This window comes from Scatophagus argus, chromosome 9, assembly GCF_020382885.2.
Source record: "Scatophagus argus isolate fScaArg1 chromosome 9, fScaArg1.pri, whole genome shotgun sequence".
Lineage (NCBI taxonomy): Eukaryota > Metazoa > Chordata > Actinopteri > Scatophagidae > Scatophagus > Scatophagus argus.
This window is the reverse complement of record NC_058501.1, coordinates 13,138,708-13,159,530: the sequence shown is the minus strand read 5'-3', so window position 1 is coordinate 13,159,530 and position 20,823 is coordinate 13,138,708. Positions and strand designations below refer to the sequence as shown.

At 37.8% G+C, this 20,823-nt stretch overlaps 2 protein-coding genes across 3 annotated transcripts; both read left to right on the top strand.

Annotated features, from left to right (window-relative positions):
* The first annotated feature begins 811 nt into the window (after positions 1-811).
* On the top strand, positions 812-3,643 carry LOC124065450 (macrophage mannose receptor 1). Of its 2 annotated transcripts, none has more exons than XM_046400868.1 (6): positions 812-995; positions 1,234-1,593; positions 1,709-2,047; positions 2,192-2,251; positions 2,491-2,580; positions 2,767-3,643. In XM_046400868.1, exons 1-6 carry the CDS (start codon positions 962-964, stop codon positions 3,030-3,032), a joined length of 1,149 nt encoding a protein of 382 aa, XP_046256824.1. In that variant the 5' UTR covers positions 812-961; the 3' UTR covers positions 3,033-3,643. The 2 variants fall into 2 exon arrangements, with proteins under 2 accessions (XP_046256824.1, XP_046256823.1); XM_046400867.1 differs by having other exon boundaries at positions 813-995; positions 2,671-3,643.
* A 4,011-nt stretch (positions 3,644-7,654) lies between these two features.
* Positions 7,655-20,809, top strand: c4b (complement 4B (Chido blood group)). Its single transcript, XM_046399881.1, has 41 exons — positions 7,655-7,810; positions 7,980-8,169; positions 8,262-8,439; positions 8,609-8,679; positions 8,782-8,870; positions 8,962-9,044; positions 9,136-9,223; positions 9,792-9,915; positions 10,047-10,185; positions 10,512-10,624; positions 10,710-10,865; positions 10,940-11,107; positions 11,199-11,390; positions 11,700-11,843; positions 11,950-12,073; positions 12,418-12,489; positions 12,599-12,811; positions 12,932-13,046; positions 13,258-13,328; positions 13,426-13,565; positions 13,682-13,897; positions 14,339-14,390; positions 14,479-14,568; positions 14,650-14,856; positions 15,219-15,297; positions 15,435-15,627; positions 15,749-15,844; positions 16,526-16,682; positions 17,104-17,288; positions 17,419-17,574; positions 17,673-17,732; positions 17,811-17,901; positions 17,987-18,158; positions 18,279-18,369; positions 19,104-19,178; positions 19,259-19,361; positions 19,465-19,554; positions 19,665-19,763; positions 19,919-20,002; positions 20,110-20,242; positions 20,321-20,809. Exons 1-41 carry the CDS (start codon positions 7,740-7,742, stop codon positions 20,460-20,462), a joined length of 5,112 nt encoding a protein of 1,703 aa, XP_046255837.1. The 5' UTR covers positions 7,655-7,739; the 3' UTR covers positions 20,463-20,809.
* Positions 20,810-20,823: the final 14 nt, after the last annotated feature.

Genomic DNA, 20,823 nt, shown 5'->3' with positions numbered 1-20,823 from the left:
AAAATATTACTTTTGTTAAACTCATTTTGTAAGAATAAATGTATAGGTCCATGGAAAAACACCTGACAACCCTGACATAAGAGCTGCCCTAAGTTAGATACTGGTAATATTTTCAAGTGTGCAGGATCAAACAAACCCCTATATAACAATACAGTTTCTCTAAAAGACTGAAGTGGATTCATTTAATATATGAATGAATATATTTAAAAAAAAAATACCCCCCCTTCCTGTACTTGTCAGTGGGGGTCATCAGAGCAGTCATAGAGGACATTTAAGAGGAGCCTGATACTGTTACCAAGTGAGATATGTTAAATTGTTTATCCTAATCCCTTTTTGGTATTTGTCTTCAATATAGGACAGGAGATGGCAGGTATGGGAAAGTGGTTTACATGTTTCATAGTTTGCAGAACAACAGGCTCACCTTCATTCTTGATCAACTATGTCACTGATGCAGGCGGTATAAGTAGCCCCATTTGGATGGGATATATTTCCCTAAGGGAGGTGGGTGGATCTTAATATGACCTGCCCTGATCAGTGATTTTAGTCCCGTTTGGAGAGTGTAGTGTAATACACTGTAATTTGTGACTCAATCTGTTGACCTTGCTTGTTGACAGAATCATATATCATTCATATGCCAGATGGACAAAGATATCAGCTGTTACTCACTGCATTTCACGTAGGTGTAGCTATTTTCATATCAGTTCAGATCAACACACCAGAAAAGCTTTGTGCCATACAGTATGTGCAAGACAGAAAGAAACCTGAAAAACTGCTTCATCTGTAGCTGCTTCACAAGAGCTGTCCTTTAACAAGTCAAGTGGCATTCTTACTATGAACACTGTGCTGCTCACACCTCCTGCTAACAACTAGTCATAACAGATCATCATTATATTGACTTATACAGAGTGCTTTTTCTTTTTTTTCTGTTTTTTTGGCTGAAAACAGATTCATCGTGGTGAAAATGACTCAAACTCTGCATCTGCTTTTTATCTCAGGTTTGAACTTTTCTGTCTTTTGACTGCAGTTGATTGTCTTTCTCATGTCATATTTATAAATGTAAAGTACAAATGTGCAAATGTAGTTGGCTATTTCTGAAGATGCCAAGCTTTTAAATAATGAAGACAAATATTTTTTGAAACATAAAATAATGGCATAAAAAAACTGAAATTATCCACACATGCAACGCTGTTTTTGTTGTTGTTGTTGGTGTTCAAATGTGCTGTCATTTCACAGGTTTTTGTTTCACCTTCACACTGGGATCTTCAGATTTTCACCTTATTGAACTTGTAAAGAGCTATAAAGAAGCAAAGACCTACTGTAGAGAGATGTACACTGATTTAGCTACAGTTCACAATTCAACAGATATGAAAAATTTGATCACTTTAGCTACAACTACTGACAGAGCCTGGATAGGACTGGAGATTGGAGATGTGTGGATGTGGCACTGGTCATGGCCTGATCAAAAACTTGATTTTTTAAACTGGAAGGCAGGACAACCACAAAAGAATAATCAAGATGCGTGTGCAGCAATGGATCAACATGGCGAGTGGTTTGAAAGTGACTGTGGAACTAAAAGAAGTTTTGTTTGCCAAGGTAAGTAGAATGGCAGTATTGCTGTCAAAGGTATTTCAGGTGCCACATTTCGATTTAAATGCACAATATCTCTATGTTCTTTGTTTCTTGAAATATTAAACCTTTGGACTTGCAGGCATCAGTGAGCCCAGCGGTCCCATTTTTGTTGCTGAGACGAAATCGTGGAGGGACGCTCAGAATCATTGCAGGAACTTATTGTCAGATCTCGTCAGCATACATTCAGCAGAAGAGAATGAGGCAGTACAGAATGTGTCTGGGGCGCAAAATGTGTGGACAGGTCTCTTCAAAGATCCCTGGCAGTGGTCTGATGGGAGCAACTCGTCATTCCGCAACTGGAAACCCTCCCAGCCTAACTACTTTGAAGGTCAGGACTGTGCTGCTGTCATATTCAAAGATGAAGGGAAGTGGAATGACCTGAAATGCGTTACGAAACGCAATTTTGTTTGTCAGGGAGGTAAGTTTCTGTATAATGTACTCTCTCTGTCAGCAAAGTGATCTTGTAAAGATTTCTTGCATTTTAGTTGTTGTTTTCTTTTTTCTTTTGTTTTTTATGAAACAATGCGCCCAGAGTCTATTAATCCTTTACTGTCTCTTACAGCAAGGAAGTCAGTTCCAACAACCACCACTCAAACAACTACACAGGATACCCTTACAACAGGTCAACTGCAAACAAATCCGATCACTCTCCCAAACACCTCATCTCAAGAGGACACAGTTGCAGTTAATTTTACTGCCATTGATTCTACCAGTCATTCAAATGCTATTAATATTACCGCTAATGAAACAGCCCGCTGTCAGTGAATTGAAATCACCAAACACCACAAATACTAAGTCAACTACATTAAGTCTACATTTAAGAGTTCAATAATGTAACTACAAAAATATCACCTGTAACAGTGACTACAGATGATGACGATGTCTCTGGATTAACAACACCAGTGGGGACTTCAGCACATCCCACTGAAAACAGTCAAAGTTCGCCTCCAGGTATGCTGTCCATTTGTGTTCACTTAGCATGAATTTGCATGGTGAAATTAAGTGTATTTTCTCTTTTTTCATTCTGTTTTCTTTGTAAAGGAAAACTGATACTAATCCAGAAAAATATGACATGGATTGAAGCAATGAGCTACTGCAGGAAGCACCATATTGATCTTGTCCACATTCTCACCAAAGACATTCAGGAGAAGGTGGCTGAAAAAGCAAAGAACTCCACATCTCCCCATGTCTGGCTAGGTCTACGCTACACGTGTAACTTTAACTTTTGGTTCTGGACTAGTTCAACTACTGACTGTTACCTGAACTGGGCACCAGGACAAGGACCTGAAGGAAAATATGACTGTGGTGTTACAGGCGCTATTGAGGCCACTGGGAGGCAGCAGTGGGTAGGCTTGCCTCAGACAGAAAAGCTGAATTTCATCTGCTACACATGTGTTGGATGACTGTGGAGTGCCAGTGCCATGCAGATCACAAAGAATTGTAAAATAGTGCTGATCATACAAGGTTTGCTGTTTTATAATGTTTGCAGTTATAGTCAACATTTTTGATAATTGTAACATTAAACTAATGGACTTTGGTGGACTTCAACAGAGATATCATGGTTATTTTAAGACTCTTTCATGATGTCATACTTGTATCTTTGTTGAAATACAGCTGCCTTCTCTATTGTTGAGACTGAATTTCATTAAATATGAAAACCTCATGGGCTGTGTAGGCGTGCACATTCACAGTCATGGGCAGCAAGAGTAATGTGAGAACATTGATCTGCTCCATGCCTTTCACTCAGGGGTTACTATTTGCATGTTGACCCCCTGGGCTGGGCCCCAAGATTGTCTTTTTTAGACCACCAGAGTATGGCCCCGATCCAGACTGCCTGCTGCACCGGCTGACCTGACCTTCACTAGCAGCAACATGGAAGATGGAGCTCGCAGACGCTCACCTTCCTGTCTGCACCCTTGAGATAAACAGAGCATCTTTAACCATGGGAACTGGAAATGATGCAGCATATTCATTGATAAAAACTGATCATAAATGAAGCTGTGAACAGACTGTTCTCACTGTTATTAGACTGGTTGTTTCACAGAACTAATCTTTTGAGAAACATCATGTGTTCACTGTCTATATTTACTTTAACTTACATACTTTTCCCAACTCATTGCAGACTTTCTTTCAAATACGTACAATTTTAGTTGTCAGCTTGTACATGTTAAAGTACACGTTCTTTGATTGGAAAAAAGAAGAAAGTGTGTGAAAATGATACAACACCAGAAATGTACTGTATTTACCACTATAAATTAATGTAGCTGCTGTCAGGTAAAACTACTGCAAAACAAATTGTCATATTGGCTACAGATTGAATACATATTGAAGTGAGCACAAACTAATTAAATTATATCCATCTATGTCCCAATTTATTCCTATAGATCACATTTTGAAAACAAGTGATCTTAATATTGTTCACACTTCAGTATTATCCAGTTTTATGGATAGTACCTATAATATTTTTATCAGTATATGAGCATCTGTGCATCGCTGAATTAAACAGCCCACATAACCACTGAATTGCAGCAAGTGTAGCTTGTAATCCACTGCTGCATTCTGATAACTGCTTTCGCATCCACAATGAGGGTCTTGTCACTTGTCAATTACCACGGACCATTACACATGAGTGTGTCAGTAACTTAGTTTCTCCCTGAATAGGCATTGGTCAGTGAGCCTCCCATCAGTTCAATGTTAATGTCCCACTGGGTCCAGTCAGTCAGACTCTGGGCTACCCCCTCACCTCCCTTTCTCACCCTCATCACCTCTTGTGTGCTGTCCAGCTGGCTCTGACCTCTGACCCTTTCACCCTCACTCCTGACCCCCGAGGACATTCCCACGCCACACCCTTTTGTGTACATCTCTCCATGGAAACCCAGTGGTCACTCCCTCTGCATTTTTAGAGATTATGGTCATAGACATAATTTACTTTCAGTGGGATCAGTGTAATGCAACCTAATTTGGCCTAATCCCAATTCAAGTATGAGTAGCTACAAAGCTGATATGTGTGTATTTATTAATAGTGTGTGAGTGGAAATCTTTCCAGTATATGACATAAAATAAATTCATTACTGCTTATGTCAGTTTATCAATTGAATTGTTAGCCTCATTAAATATAAAACAGAATATATTTACTGAATGAAAAAGTTAAATTCAGCGGCCTTATACTGCTGTCTGAGGATCCGAACATTCAGCAAAATTTTTCTATAAATGTGGTCACTTTTAATTACAGGTGTTTATTTTGAAATTTCTGGGGATGAAAATTTAAAAATGAGAGCAAATATTAGTTTTTAACTTTATGTATCTCTACTCAACATGGGCACTTGTGTCCTTCCCTCTGTCCTTTTTCTTGCTTGCACCCCTCCGTAGATCCCTCCCTTCTTTCCCTTCTGTCACTTTCACAGTTGATTGTAGAAAAAGAGATTTTCTCCATTGAGGCTGAGTCTCTTAGGTAACCCCACTCCTGCATGAAATGAGATGGATAGAGGGGAAGAGGTGAAGAGGGGGACATGGACAGGCAAACTGAACAAGCAGCGGTTGAGGACGGATGCAGAGGAGAGAGAACTTTACAATATTTGAGAAAAGTTAGAAACTGTTTAATATTTCATATGCATAGGGACACATGCTTAATAACTGCTTTTGTGGGATTATTATCACTCTATTGTTAATGGTGTACAACGTAAGTATGAAGATAGCTAACTTTTTTCAAATGTTAGTAGAAGTTAATTCACTAATATGTGAGTTTATAGATAGAAGAAGTAAAAGGACTTGTTAGATGAACAATATGTTGTTCCTTTTTTCAGCAGCATTTAGTGTTAAATACATTTGGAACATTATGACCTTTTTAAGAAACAGTTACTCATTTTGGAGTGTGTAGCCTAATTTTGCTTCACAACGAACAGCAACTACTTAGAAAGGTTAAAATTTAAGATTTAGGTACATTTTATGAGAGGTTTCTCTGCACTTGTTTTATTTAATCTTATCAATTCATTCATCCACTGCAGGATTTACTCCTAGAGCTGCTGACCTCACATTTGACAGAGAGTCTGGTGCTGATTGTCCAAACGCAATTCTTGTGTTACTTCTCCATATCCAGGAGTTGTGGATGGACATCATGCCCCCAACTTTCCTTTACTCCTTCTTACTGACATACAGAGATCAGCATGGGCCTTTATCAAATATGCAGTTGTGTGCAAAAAAGGGACTGTATTTTAATCATTGTATTGAACTTTGCAGCATCCATACTGGATTTTAAACAACTTGTTGAAGTTAATTAAAATTGAAATCAGAAATGAGGACTACATAGGTAGCTCTAACTGAAATTTAAATGACTAATTTAAATATTCAATCATCTTCATGTTCTGTCTTGGAGGCTAATACCTTCTCTAAGGCCACAGCAGTATAGTGACATTTCTAAATTTTCTGTACAGTTCTGAAAAGCTTAAGTTATTTCATTTTTTAAGTGCATGGATATCATATTATCATGAAAAAAACAAGTGATGAAGATATGTATCAGTTGTTAATCTAGCATGCTGAATAGATACATTTTCAAAAGTACAATTAGTATCTCTCACTATGCGGGGAGAATCACATTATTCATGGATGAGGAGCTGATAGGGCACAGGGCCATATGGCTTGTGATTGGTGAAGTGAAATGGAGGCTGATGTTTCCTTCACGAGCCAAATGTGTCTTTGGATTATATATGCTCATTACATGCACATTTTTATTATGTGTATAACTTGTATATATTCTTGATTATAACTCTGTGGGAGTCAGTGTTTTTAAGATATTTTATGCTTAAAGTTGATGTTACATCTACGTATTATTTAATCGGAAATGTTGTTTTTTTAAATGAACGCTCTGAAATAATTGGAAAATGTGTACTATTGACCGCATATTGACAAAAACAAACAAACAAACAAAAAATAGGCTTGAAAGGACTAATTCAATTTCCTTGCACAAACTGCACATACTGCATGTTACATTTAGGAAAAAGTCCCAACAAGTTGGAAAATTGATCCAAACTTTCTTCAAGCAACAGTGCCTCAATCTAGTGCACTTTAAGACTCCAACATCTGGTGCATTCACTTGCAGATTTAGCTTATTTTAACTGTGAACTTAAAATATTAATTTTCTATCCAATCAGCGTGTTTAAGGTTAGGTTGTATAATGTATTGTGCTATACTTGCATCTTGTAACTGTGCTGCTGTTCATTCTGTTCATGTAGAAAGGAATAAAGTGTGTGACCGTGTCTCCGTATATGTTTGTTATTTGCTTAGTTCTGTGTCTTTGTCGTAAATCTTACAGCTGTTCAATTTTGTCACATCATAACACAATTTGGCAGCCTTTGAAATTCCATTCATCATGCGATCTGTTCACTGACGAGCACACACTGCACTGATTTTAAAACTGAAAATAAAAAGCACTACTGATACCATAAACTGAAGAATATTATTCACTCAGCTGAAGAAATGTTTGTTTACAGATACACTTGAGCTTGACTTTGCAAATCATTCCTGAGCCATGTGCTGAAGAGTCAATAGCACTCACTCCATCCCGGAGAGTCCAAGCTTGATTTCTTGTAAATCACATGATCTGGGGGAAATCTGGCTGGGCTGTAGGGAAGGGACCAATGAGAGAAAGGCTACACATTGTGAAATAGAAACAAACACTTTCCATGCAAGCCAAGCAGTGCTATAAAATGAAAAATACAAAACATACTCTAGTCTGAAATGCATCCTTCAATAACAATTATCTGATACACATTGTTTACCTCATGTTTTAGATAAATTTGTAGAGATCTCATACTTCATTTGTGTAGAAATGTATACACTAACCAACAAGTATGTCACTCATCTGTACACATCATATCAACAACACATATGACATTATGCACAACATCATGGTTATTTTCTCAGTTTGTGCACGCACCACTTTGTTATACTAAGAGTTATACTTCTTCTTCTTCTGTAAGTTGTCTTAGGAGAAGAAAAACAGAGGGAGGGCACTGAGAGATTCAACGATTGAGAAATACAAGGGTGGGTGACTTACAAAACCTCAGTTAATCAAAAGCCTGTGTCAGAGCAGCCAAAGAGGTAGGAGCTGCACAATGAAGTTCCACATCTTATCTATACTTTTCCTGGTGTTGACCATGGAGTCAGAGTGTTCTCTGAAGGACAGGTAAGTGTATATAATAATATAATATAATGTATAGTTAAATATATTTTAAATGATTGTTGTTTCAAGATATGGTGCACATCAGATGTTTCACTGTGTTCATAGATGTTAATGAATGCAAAATATAGCACTGAAGGATATGGTAACTGGTATTTTTCACCTTTTTGTGCAGTTTCTTTATCTCAGCCCCTCGAGTGTTTCATGTAGGTGTTCATGAGAAAGTGTTTGTCCAGATGGGAGAGGCTCATCTTAATAATCCTGTTACACTCTACCTGGAGCATGAATTGAAAGGTACTGTTGTGTCTGAGAAGAAAACTGTTGTGTGTGCTTCAGAAGGGGAGATCAAAACAGTTGAGCTAATGGTAAGAGAAACTTCACCAGTCATGCAAAAAGCAAATAGTTTAGACAAGACTGAGATGCCATTAACCCAAACTTTTAATCTGCATCTTTACAGATACAAAGAGACCTGATGTCAGCGTTGCCTCAACGTAATGATGGGCCGTCCTACCTTTTGCTAATCGCAGAGAGCCCCACCTTTAGGGAAAGGAAACAAACAAAAGTCCTGATATCGAAAAGCAGGGGCAATATCTTCATCCAGACTGATCAGCCAATTTACAATCCAACACAGACAGGTAAAAGGAACATCAAGAAATGCTTACAAATGCAAAATAAGGTGAAATAATTCTCCTTTAGAAACTTTAGAACTCTAGAAACAGTCATAAGATTAACAGTAACTGTGTCTAAAGTCATTTTATGTTTTATTTTGTTTTATTTTATTTATCTTGATTATCTCTCTTCTAGTGAGATATAGAATATTCACTCTTGACCACACATTCAGACCTCATGCAGGAGTGTTCCAGATATCAGTTATTGTGAGTAGATAGATTTTCTTATAAATAAAGAGGACTTTGAAAGATGTGCATTTAATTCCAAGGTTTAATTTCATGATTCATACTTTTCTCACTTTATGCAAGAATGCTGCTGGAAACAGAATAATGAAGTCCCTTAAGGCTTCAAAAGGAGGAATATACAAGGGCACATTTCCCATACCTGATGTCTCGAAGTATGTTAAAACAGATGAACAGTAATATACTCCCAGGATAACACAGATGACTTTGACATAATAATACATGTATGTTTTGTTTACAAAAAAGAATGGGCACATGGAAGATTACTGCACATTATGAAGACGATGAAGCACATCCTGCCTCCCGAGAGTTTAAAGTCCAAAAATTCGGTAAGCTAATTAAGCGATTTCATTCTTTTTAAAATAAATTGTTAGATAATATTTTTTCCTTCTAAAAATCTTTTATCGTTACACACCCCAGTGTTACCCAGTTTTGAAGTGAACATTGAAATGAAGCAAAGATATATTTTGTTGAATGAAGAACATCTTAACTTCACCATCTCAGCCAAGTAAGTTTCGACTTGTTTCCTATTAAACTTACTCTATTGCCAAGTTTTCCTGTTAAAGCTGCATTAATCAATTTTGTATAGGAGAACTCTGTCAGCAGCTAACTCTGCTGCTAATGTTATGGCTAACAGCTAGCGTTTGCTTACCTAGCTTATCTGTTAGCTACTAACACATCCAAAATTATGTTTTTGGATCACCTAACGAATGAAGCTGCACTCATTTTTCAATTATCCTTTTGCACTGGTGTAACAGTTTTAGTTTATTCAATATTTTTGAAAAAAATGACTCTGTAACTTATCTAGCACTAACTTAGCACACGCTCAACAGCTGACTTGTCATAAAACCCACAAATAAACTAAAAGTATCTACAAAGCTCTGTATATGTCATTAAGTGACTACTACCATCTTGATTAATGCAGTTTGGATAATTAGAAAAGCTTGCTAGTCCACATGTTTTACAACAGGATGTAATATTGTGGTAATCATTAGGTTGCTTGCTTATGTTTTCAGTCTTATCTTGCCTTTTTGTATTAGCTTCAACAGTTACAATGTTACAATGATTTATTCCAGGTATACACATGGTGAGATGGTTAAAGGGGCTTACCACTGTCAGTTTGGAGTGGTAGGAAAAGGTGCAACCCATGGTCAAAAAATGAAGCCTAACTTTATCAGAGGACTGGAGATGACTGGTTCGGTGTGGAAACTAATATCTACGCAAAATTTATCATGCAGCTCATTTTAAGATTTGAAACGAAAGAATTTGTGTTAGTGTTGGTGTGCTAGGGTTGGCACTAGAAATTCAACAAGTTCTGTCATTTCTTGCAGGTCCAGGGTGGAGCTGCAGACGCTTCTCTGAAGATAGCAGACTTAGATTCGCACCTCCAAAAACAGGAGAGCTCCCTCTCAAAATTACTGCAAATGGGATCGCAAATCTACTTGGCAGTATTTGTCACCAACATACAAAGTAAAGGACACTGTTGTAATACATAGCAACGTTTAAGCTAGCAACCTCTCAAAAGAGCCAGCAATTAAAAATTATCATGATGTAAAGAGGAAAATATATTTTATGTGTAAAACATTTTGTTTTTGTATACAGACTTTATATTGCAATTTTAATCTTCAGAGATAACAGCAATATTAACAAAAATGATTTATCTAAAAATTGTAGTATAAATCACTTGAGTTGTGCATTTGTTGTGTATTTGAGAGGGTAATAACTTGAGAGGGGATAAGAGGAGGAAGATGTTGGGAATTTTTCATTGCATCTGATAACTGCACTTTTTGAACCAGGTGGTGAAATTCAGGAGGCAGAAGTTTACCTTCCTGTCATCTCCCACAAATACACCATAGATCTCTCACGAACTCGCTCACATTTCCTCCCTGGATATCCGCTAGATGTTGTGGTATGCATTGAACTTACAAATTGGTACACAACAATGTAAGGTGTGGTTAATGTGCATGTAAAACAATTTTCCGTTGTTATGACAGGCTCTTGTGCGTCACCCAGATGGCTCCCCAGCATCTGGTGTGCAAGTACAGATTCGTGTATCAGCTTTGGTGGAAGCTTGGGATGGTACCACTAACCAGGAGGGGGCAGTGTTTCCTGTGTTTAATATTCCCACTATAGATCGGATTACTGTTGAGGTTAGTATTTATATTGATAAATCACTGCTTTTTCCTTTAGTTGAGTTTAACTTTTAACACTATGACTTTCTTAGGTTTCAGCAGATGACCTTAAACAGAGCAAAGTAATACCACCTGCTTCGTCTCCGAGTGGCAGCTACCTGTACCTGAGTTTTCCCAACAGGGTGTACTCCGTGGGGGAATCAGTAACTGTAGATTACAACACCAACTCTGGTCAACAGAATGGGTTTATATACTATATGGTGAGGCATATCTGAGTGAATACAGCATAGTTTGTTTTGACAAAGCAATAGTTTGTTTGTACCTAACATCTCTAAATTGACTATGTTGTAGGTCTTAAGCCGTGGGATCCTACTAAGAACGGGTTCTTACAGAATTGGTACTTCAGTTAGAGGCCAATTGCAAATAACGTCCGATATGGTACCATCCTTTCGCCTGATTGGCTACTACTTTCACCAGAATGGTAACATCATTGCTGACTCGGCATGGGTCGATGTCAGGGATGAATGTGAGATAAACGTCAAGGTGAGTAAACAGAACAGATAAGAGGGCAGCCTGAGCAATGGGAGCCAGTAAACCAACAGAACTTTACCTCTGATGACTGTGTGTGGTTTCAACAGATTCATTCTGCATAATTAGGATGCTTTTTGTATTGTTTTGCATGTGTTAAATTCAGGTGTGGTGGGGAGGGTAGACTGGGAGGCATACTGATTAGTCTAGGTTACTTTCAGCTACTGTTGTTGTTGTTGGTTTTTTTTGTTGTTGTTGTTGTTGTTTTTTAAATGTATTCATTGAATTAACATTGACCATGTCAAAATTTTAACTTTAATTTAGGTGGAACAAAAAGGACCATTTAAACCTGGAAAACAATCTGTGTTAGAGTTTGACTTACATGGCCAGAAAGCCAGAGTGGCTTTGCTCGCTGTAGATAAAGCCATCTATGCACTCCATGCAGATAATAAACTCACCACCAAACAGGTAACACTTTTACCACATACACTTTCTTTCAAAACACACTGGTGATATTTTATTCAACCCATATATTATAATATGATAAATCCAAGCTCTTGTTTCCACTTTTCAGGTTTTCTCCTCTATGCAGTCACATGACCTTGGTTGCTCATACAGTGGAGGACTTGATCCTGCGTCTGTACTAACTGATGCTGGCCTGTCTTTTGTAACTCAGTCCCAATCAAAGTGGAAAAGCAGTACGACAAAACAGTTTTCTTCATTTATGTCCTTTAAAATGTTTAACGCTAATGTTGATTCACCCAGTCTAGGTTGTGTTTTACAGTGTTTTTAATCTGCCTAGATGTAATAAAGAAGGATCACACTCAATATAACAGAGAATAGATTACATTCAAAGACAGTGTTGATATTGCCCTAGGAGACTAGAAGAATGAGACATTAGAATGAAGCTGCAACCACTAATGCACCAATGACTGTTTTAGTAAATGATAGTTTTCATAATGCAAATGACCATCCAAACTTAAACAGCTATACACATATCTAACCCATGCTGAGCTTTAATGCTGTTGTGCTACTTTTCTAGCTCTTGGCTGTGATTCACAATCTACACGGCCGCGACGCTCTGTGGATCTTCAACAGGAAATTATGACCTTAAGTAAGACAGAATTTTAGCATTACACCTCTGGTCAGACATAATATAAGATATTTCTGCTTGAATATCTTTTAAAATTTGTATATTCTTTTTCTTTTTAATCTCATTTCAGAATCAAACTTTTCCGATGAAAAATTGCAAGAATGTTGTGTTCATGGGTTTTCTATCATCCCCATGAAACGAACATGTCAGGAAAGACTACAGAGAGTCTCTCTGTTGGAACCAAATCCTCTTTGTGTAGATGTCTTTTTCAAATGCTGCCTGGAAGGGGAGCGTCTGAGGCGAAAAAAGATACAAGAGGATGCCCGGGAAGGACTTGGCAGGAGTGAGATGAAATTGTCATGTGGACATTCAGTACTTTACACATTTACTTAGTTGCCATTTAGTAACTGTGGCATTCTTATCACTGAGTTTAATGGCAAAACTTTCTTTTTCTTATTTTTAGCTGCAAGTAGAGAAGATATTGAAGAGTTCTTCTTGGACACGGCTGCTCAGTACATTCGACGATTCTTCCCCCCAAGCTTTGCATTTACAGAATTTGATGTAAATGGAAATGGAAGGTAAGAGGCAGACAGTGAAATGTTAAGATAGTTTTTATGTAATATTTTCTTGTCCAATGAAATATAGACATTTTGTTAATAACCTTTGCTTTTGTTGCTGTTGCTTTTAATATTGCCAGTGTGCGAAATTCTGTTTTTTCTACCTTATGCAAAGCATTTTTCAGATTCATTTTTACAACCAATGTATTTAATGATAATCGAAAACTGTTAGGTATTCTTTGGCTCTTCCTGATTCCATAACTACGTGGGAGATTCAGGTCATCACTTTGTCTGCAAACACTGGTAAAAACAGCTTCCTGCTTCGCAGACACAGTATATCTTGGATATTTGACCAAAGAGCTTCCCATTAAAAACAGTTTAATTCCCCTGTTTCATTCAGGTTTCTGTGTAGTTCAGCCATCTGAGCTCAGAGCATTTAAGGATCAGTTTGTGTCTCTGAGACTGCCGTACTCAGTGAGGAAATATGAGCAACTGTCTATTTCACCTGTTATCTACAATTATGGCGATGAGACGCTCCAGGTAGATATAACCTTATGTTGACATGAAGTGGCATTTAAAACAGTAACCACCTACTACACAAATGGAACTTCTATTGTTAATGTTATTTGTCTTGGTGGACTTTTGTATTTCAACAGGTAGCAGTTCATATGGAGCAAACTGAGGGACTTTGCTCCCCCGGTTCAGCAACTGCTGCATCTTTTGTTAACATTACTGTGGAGCCACAGTCCTCCCAGTTTGTCTCCTTCTCTGCTGTCCCCATGGTAATAGGCTCAATACCCATCAAAATACGACTTTACGATATGAAGAATGAATTTGGTACAGACGCAATTGAGAAGCCTTTGAATGTGTTGGTGAGTGACATTATTTAGAATAATGATTTTATAGCAGAGGTCGCCTTGACAAAATAAATATGGCAACATATATGAAACATCAGAAGTCAATATTGGATTTTAAAATTTCTTGCCTTTGTTGACACTGCATCCATGACAGACACATTAACATTTGCCCCTGAACACTTAAATTTGAATCTTTTTTGATCAGTGAATTTTTTTAATCAGTACTTACTAGTTATACAGTACTTACACTAATAGTCAGTCAGTTTTTATAAATTGCTAAAAGGGCTGTTGATAATAATTGTTGCCTTTGTTGTCTATGAGTACTCGATCAGATATTACCTACTGAGCATACGAGTAATGTTAATTTCAACCGACATGCTTCTTCAAGGTTGTATATTTTCATGCATGAAGCAAGGGACACATAGTAATCTGGCTCTCTGTTTTCTCACGTTGTAGACAGAGGGCCTAGAAATGACAACAGAAAAAACTCATGTGTTTAAATTAGATGGTGAGTTGTTCAAGAATGATTCTTGCTTAACAGATGTAATTTTTATTCTTAAATATAATTTATATTTACATGTACTTTATGACGACAGGAAGGAGCACAAAGAATGTAATTATTGATGGATCTTTACCTGATGACACAGTCCCTGACTCCAACTCCAATATTTTCGCTTCAGTGGAAGGTGTGTGCTGTTAGACACGAACATACAATTCACAGACCTTTGTAAATCACAGTGTCTTATTTTAGTGCTTTCATCCAACAGGAGAAGGATTTGGCAGTTCACATGTGAAAAACCTTCTTTCTCCTGAGAAGATTGCTCGCCTGATTCAATTGCCAACAGGCTGTGTAGAACAAACAATGACAAAACTGGCTCCCACAGCTTCAGCCCTCCGCTACCTTGACCTGACTGACCAATGGTTTGACCTGCCTGCTGGTTCCAGAGATGATGCTCTTGATAAAATAGAACATGGTAGGAGCACATGAAGCAGTTATAATGTTTAATCAGCTTCTTTTTTCTGTGACTAAGAACATAAATTTAGATTGAAGAAGAGCCAAATTTAAATTCTGACACTATTTATATGGATCTTGTTAAGAGTTGATGGTAATGTTATGTGCAACGCGACTCTTGCTAGCTTGTTCCTGCTGGTTTCTGCAATCTCGTCAACTTCACTTTGAATATGTTTAAACTTTCAAGTTGAACTGGAATTGACCCTAAGCTTTCATCTTCTTGTTTCAAATAAGCATTATAGTATGTTACTTACGCTCTCTGCATTTCAGTAATTAGGCAATAGACTTTTTTGTTTTCAACATTGTAAACAATTTCTTTGCCAGGTTTTATGAGGATTACAACTTTCAAGAATAAAAGGAATGGATCTTATCCTCCATTTGCTTCAGTGACACCAAGCAACTGGTGAGAATCTGTTTTATGTTGGTAGTTATTTCCAGTGTTTCACATAGTAAATCAACATTCCTCATTTTCTGTATCACAAATCATAAATAAACTTTTCCATCCACTATTCTTTTCTTCTTCTTTTTTCTTGCCTTCAGGTTGACTGCCCTTGTAGTGAAAGTGCTATCACTGATAGCGGAACGTCAAGAAGCGGCCTCTGGACAGCAAGGCAGGAAAGCTCAAGTGGTACCAGTAGAAGAGATCAGGGACCCAGTCAATTACTTGCTTTCAGCACAGGAGACTGATGGGTCATTCAGTGAGACACAACGAATGCTGCACAGAGGAGTTCTGGTAACCTCTCCCCTGTACATGTTATAATATGCCCATCCGCCTATCACAACAGTATTACATGTGGTTGAAATATCAGTTGTAGTAATTGGAATTGATTATTGCCTTTGTGTGTTTAATGTAGAAAGGGAATGACCAAAAAGCATCCATGGCGGCTTTCGTAGCTCTTGCACTTCATCGGTCCCTTCCATTCCTGCAAACCAAAGAGACAAGTAATGTGGTGAGAAACTTACTGAGACTTACTGTGTTGCTTTTGGGATGGCAACATTCGTCACTCTGCCCATTTGGCTCGGACAAAAATATCTTGACAATTATTGAATGTATTTAGTATTTTACAGACATTCGTGTTGGCCAGAGGATGAACTGTGACCTTTCCTCTAGCACCATTAGCGGGTGAAAATACCATTTATAACCAAATACTCACAAGGCCCAGCTTTGTGATTGGAGCTAATTAGCTGATTAGCAGGCAGTTTTTCCTCGCCACTGTCGCCAAGTGCTTGCTCAAGGGGGAATGTTGGGCTCTCTCTATTTTACAATTTAATTAAAGAGTTTGGTCTAGACCTGCTCTAATTGGAAAGTGTCATGAGATAACTTTTGTTGTGAATTGGCGCTATATAAATAAACTGAATTGAATTGATGTTAGCAGGCCAACAAGCTAGAATAAGATAATGACAATACTGCACTATGTCCACATCCGCATATTAACACTGTAAACATGCCGACATTAACATTTATCTTGAAGCTCTGCTGTGTATAACTATAACTTCATAAAGCTGCTAGCATGACTGTCAACTCCTGCCCTTGTTATTGTTGTACTTCTAAGCATTTACTCTGTGTATAATTTGCACTGAAAATTAGGTGCAAAAAATTAAATGACTGCCCTCACGCTATCTTCTGCCAGGAAGCGAGCATTTCAAGATCAACAACATATCTCCTTTCACACCTTGAGGAGCTTCAGCATCCTTATGCTGTTGCCATTACAGCCTACTGCCTCGCAGTTTGCCTGGAGACAAATCATTCAAATGCCTGGACAAAACTTCAAGCAATGGCTAAGGAAGGCATGTACAATCAAATCAAATAGGTGTGGGTGATATGGATAAAATATGTAATATAAATTGGGTGCATTGATGCTAGACACCCTGCATATCAAGACAGACAAAGAGGGTGAATTGAAAACTGCCCAACAAACACCATGAATCCCTCTAACTGAGTCACAGCGTTACCAGTATAGTTATATTGTTGTGCTACTTTTCTAGCTCTTGCCTAATATATTATATAATATATTAGGCATATTAAAGTGGAAATGTGCTCGAAACAGTGATGGTGACTTATATTATTGCATATATTTACATATCACTCAACCCTAAGAGCAACCATGCTCAGTTTGGTTAAAGTGTAAAGTAACTGTGTATCACAGAATCCTGTTGTTTGAATTTTTTTTTTTTTTTATTTATTTACTGTCTTTTTCTTAATTATTAGGGGAGGGTGGCTGTTATTTGTGGACAAGTAATGCCAACCCGAAAACTGTAGATGCTATCACAGTACAGACTACCGCCTATGCCCTCCTAGCTGCAGTGGAACTTGGCCACACCGAGTGGGCAGACAAAGCAGCCTGCTGGTTGACCAGTCAGGAGAACTTTCATGGAGGCTTCCAGTCATCACAGGTGATTAGGATGCTATATTGAGATTGCATGAACCCAAAAAATCAATGTCTTTGGACATATCTCCTCGATTTCCCATGAGGTCCCACATCATCAGATTGTGTATAATGTAATACTTTATTACCATGTGCAGGATACCATCATTGCACTGGAAGCTCTTGCAGAGTATGAGATAAAGAGGCTTGCCAGTCCCGAAACAAATCTGATTACAGAATTCACAGTCCTGGGAAAAAGTGACATTGTAAGGCTTGAATTGCAAGGACAGGACAGGATCGAAACAAGCCTTAAGGTATCACAGAGTATTGTCAGCATCACTCCTTCAATACACACAAAAATATTTAACCTCATTCTTAGATTACTTAATTTTGCATGTGTCTTTTGTACCAGAAATTTGTAGGGAACAACATTATTGGACAAATGACAGGAACAGGCAATTTCAAGATAAAAGTAAGTTTGATTAATAATGTGTGTATATATGCTGAATGAAAGCCATCATTCACAGTCATTAACCAGTGTGTTTGACAGGTTTTAAAATCTTACCAACTAATGGAACCCAAGGACGATTGCAAGCAAGTGTCTATCAGGGTGACAGTGGAGGGGAAGGTGAAGTACACTGGTGAGTTTTTGCCACTGATAACAAATGACTACCACGCATATTGCTGATAAAATCTATATAGTTACAATATTTCCTCTTTCCCTAGCTGATGTCATAGAAAATTATGACTACTATGATTACTATGGTAACAACGAGGATGCAGAGACACGAGTGCCACGATCAGCAATTGAGTGGTTTGATGCTCGTACCCGAAATAGGAGAGATCTTGTTAGCAATACAGTTTCAGATGAGACTGTAACCTACAAAGTCTGTGTCAGGTCAGTTAATCAGATTCATGTGACATTTACTCATGAGACATTGAGCTTTGCAGGAAAAAGTCCCAAATGCTGATCAGTGTCTTTCTCAACCTCTGTTTTTCATTCATTTTCTGTTTGTAGTCATAGCCTGAACAGAAATCTCACAGGAATGGCCATTGCTGACATAACACTTCTGAGTGGATTTAAGGCTGAAACTCAGGACCTGGATATGGTTAGTATCTCTCTCTGCCTCCTCTTCATCATTGTTTCCTCAGTGCAAAGTTGGAGGAGCTATCTCAGGTGGGTCATATTGTGTCTTATTCATGTTCCCAAGAGTCAAGCTGGGGTAAATGACAGTCAGGCAGCTGGAATGGACATGAAATTCTCCCAGTTGGATCAGCGCAAAAGATTAGAAGAAAATATCTGTGTTTTGCACAGTAGAAAAGGAGAAAGTACAAGCCTTTGTACATACGAAACAAAATGTGAAAACTGCAATTTGTAAGCTGGCAAACAGCAGAGACTCCAGGAGGTCCTGACCAAGAAAATAGTCCAACACATAACTCCAGATTTAGTTAACTTTGAACAGATTCAGACTAGTTGTTTCAATCCAATATCTAGTGTTTATTTTACAACTATAAGATAAGTTAGCTTTCATACTTGACAGACATGAGCATGTTATCAGTCTTCTCATCCAACTTAAATAAATGTCCCATAATGCTGAAATCTTCCTTTTTGTTGTTTAGATTTGTGCTCTTCTTTGTTGCAAAGGCTTGATTGATGGCTTCATTTATGGAATTATAACATACACTTAAGCACAACAAAATATATCTATAACCAGCCCTTCACAAATTGCAGCTGCGTTCATTTAAACCAAAACTCAGATAAAGCAATAAATGAGACGAATGGTTTTGAGATGTTTGTGTTTTCTTCTGCTACAATATCAAGACAATTCTTGTCTCTCTGCAGCTAAAAGCGGAGCCTGAACGATACATTTCCCATTATGAGGTCTCCCATGGAAGAGTGGTGCTCTACTTCAACGAGGTCAGACTGAAATCTGTTTACATACAAAAATATTTTACATGTCGAGTACTGAATGATTTCTCACACTTCTCTCCCTCTAGCTCTTTAATTCAGAGGAATGCATTAGTTTTGATGCTAGACAGGAAGTACCGATTGGCCTCCTCCAGCCAGCTCCAGCTGTGTTCTATGATTATTATGAACCACGTAAGCTTTTCATTTGGTATTTTCTGCATTTTTTGGGATGATAGAGGGGACATTTTTGCTTAATTTAGCAGGAATTTATTAAACATTTGTGCTTTCCTTACAGAAACAAAGTGTACCGTGTTCTACTCTGCCCCCCAAAGAAGCAAGATGGTCTCCAAACTGTGTTCAGAGGATGTGTGCCAGTGTGCAGAGAGTAGGCCATTACTCCTAAGATCCATACTGACAAAAACCTGATAATAAATGTAGCTTTACCCTTCAAGTTTGTGTCAATAATTAAATTGCATTTTGCTCATCTTTCCTTAGGACCCTGTCATAAAATGCAAAGTGCATTGCGGACATCAAGAAGAATCACATTATATAACCGTTTACAGCATGCTTGCTTCTTCCCTACAGTAGATTATGGTGAGTACTGCACACAAGACATTGAAGTATAAAGTATCTAATGATAATCTGACTGCAAAAAATTCTTTCATATAGCTACACTATACCAATGTCATGTAATAGAGCCTCTCAGATGGTTTGCTGTTGAGAAATGTTTTTTTTTTTTTTTATTTCAGCATATATTGCTGAAGTCATCAATGTTTCCATGAAGAGTAACTTTGAGCTGTACCAAGTGAATATAAAGGATGTGCTCAGATCACGTAAGTAAATTGTAACCACAAGTCTTAGCGGGTGGTGCAGCGCTGACCTTTATGTTGATGCGTGGAAGACCTATCATAAACATAATGAAAAACCTTTCGTCTACCAGATGGTGATGCCCTCGTGAATGAGAATTCTGTTCGAGTGTTTGCTAAGAGGCGTCACTGTAAAGAATCGTTAGACTTGGGAACACAGTATCTCATCATGGGCAAAGATGGTTTCACAACTGACTCCAATGGAATGTAAGTAGAGTCATATTAATGGAAGCATAATTTTACAGTGATTTATTCTCATTCTTTTCACTCACCCTCTTTGTACAGGATGCAGTATCTGCTGGAATCGAACACCTGGGTTGAAAGAAAGCCTTTGGATAAAGAATGTAGAACACCTTTGCGTAAAGCTGCCTGCAGAGGGTTTACTACATTTGTAAATGACTACAAGGTCGATGGCTGCAGACAGTGAAACAGCCTGCCAGACAGATCTGTTACATGTAATCTTTCACTCTTTTCTTTTTACTGTAGCTCAGTTATTGTAGTTTCCCATGAGATGCGCAGTCATCTGAGAGCTCCTTTTTACTTTTTATAATCATGGAAGTATAATATTAAGTATTAATCATTTTACTAAATTGTACTACTCACAGTGTAAGCATTAATCATTTCTTTATGTCCAATACAACTACCAGTGCTTAAAAAAGCTCCTAATGTTGTCTGGCAATAGCCTTTGTATGTGTATAACTGGTTGAAGCAATGAATGGATGCTTAAATGGCATTAAACACAGAGAGAAAAAAAAGAGTGCATCCGCAAACAAACATTCACCCTTTGA

Coding starts and splice junctions, on each gene's coding strand:
- LOC124065450 (XM_046400867.1), top strand. CDS start 962: ATGACTCAAACTCTGCATCTGCTTTTTATCTCAG. Junction 2,048..2,191: donor CAATTTTGTTTGTCAGGGAG/GTAAGTTTCTGT, acceptor TGTCTCTTACAG/CAAGGAAGTCAGTTCCAACA. Junction 2,581..2,670: donor CAGTCAAAGTTCGCCTCCAG/GTATGCTGTCCA, acceptor TTCTTTGTAAAG/GAAAACTGATACTAATCCAG.
- c4b (XM_046399881.1), top strand. CDS start 7,740: ATGAAGTTCCACATCTTATCTATACTTTTCCTGGTGTTGACCATGGAG. Junction 13,329..13,425: donor CACTTTGTCTGCAAACACTG/GTAAAAACAGCT, acceptor TGTTTCATTCAG/GTTTCTGTGTAGTTCAGCCA. Junction 19,764..19,918: donor CTTCCCTACAGTAGATTATG/GTGAGTACTGCA, acceptor TTTTTATTTCAG/CATATATTGCTGAAGTCATC.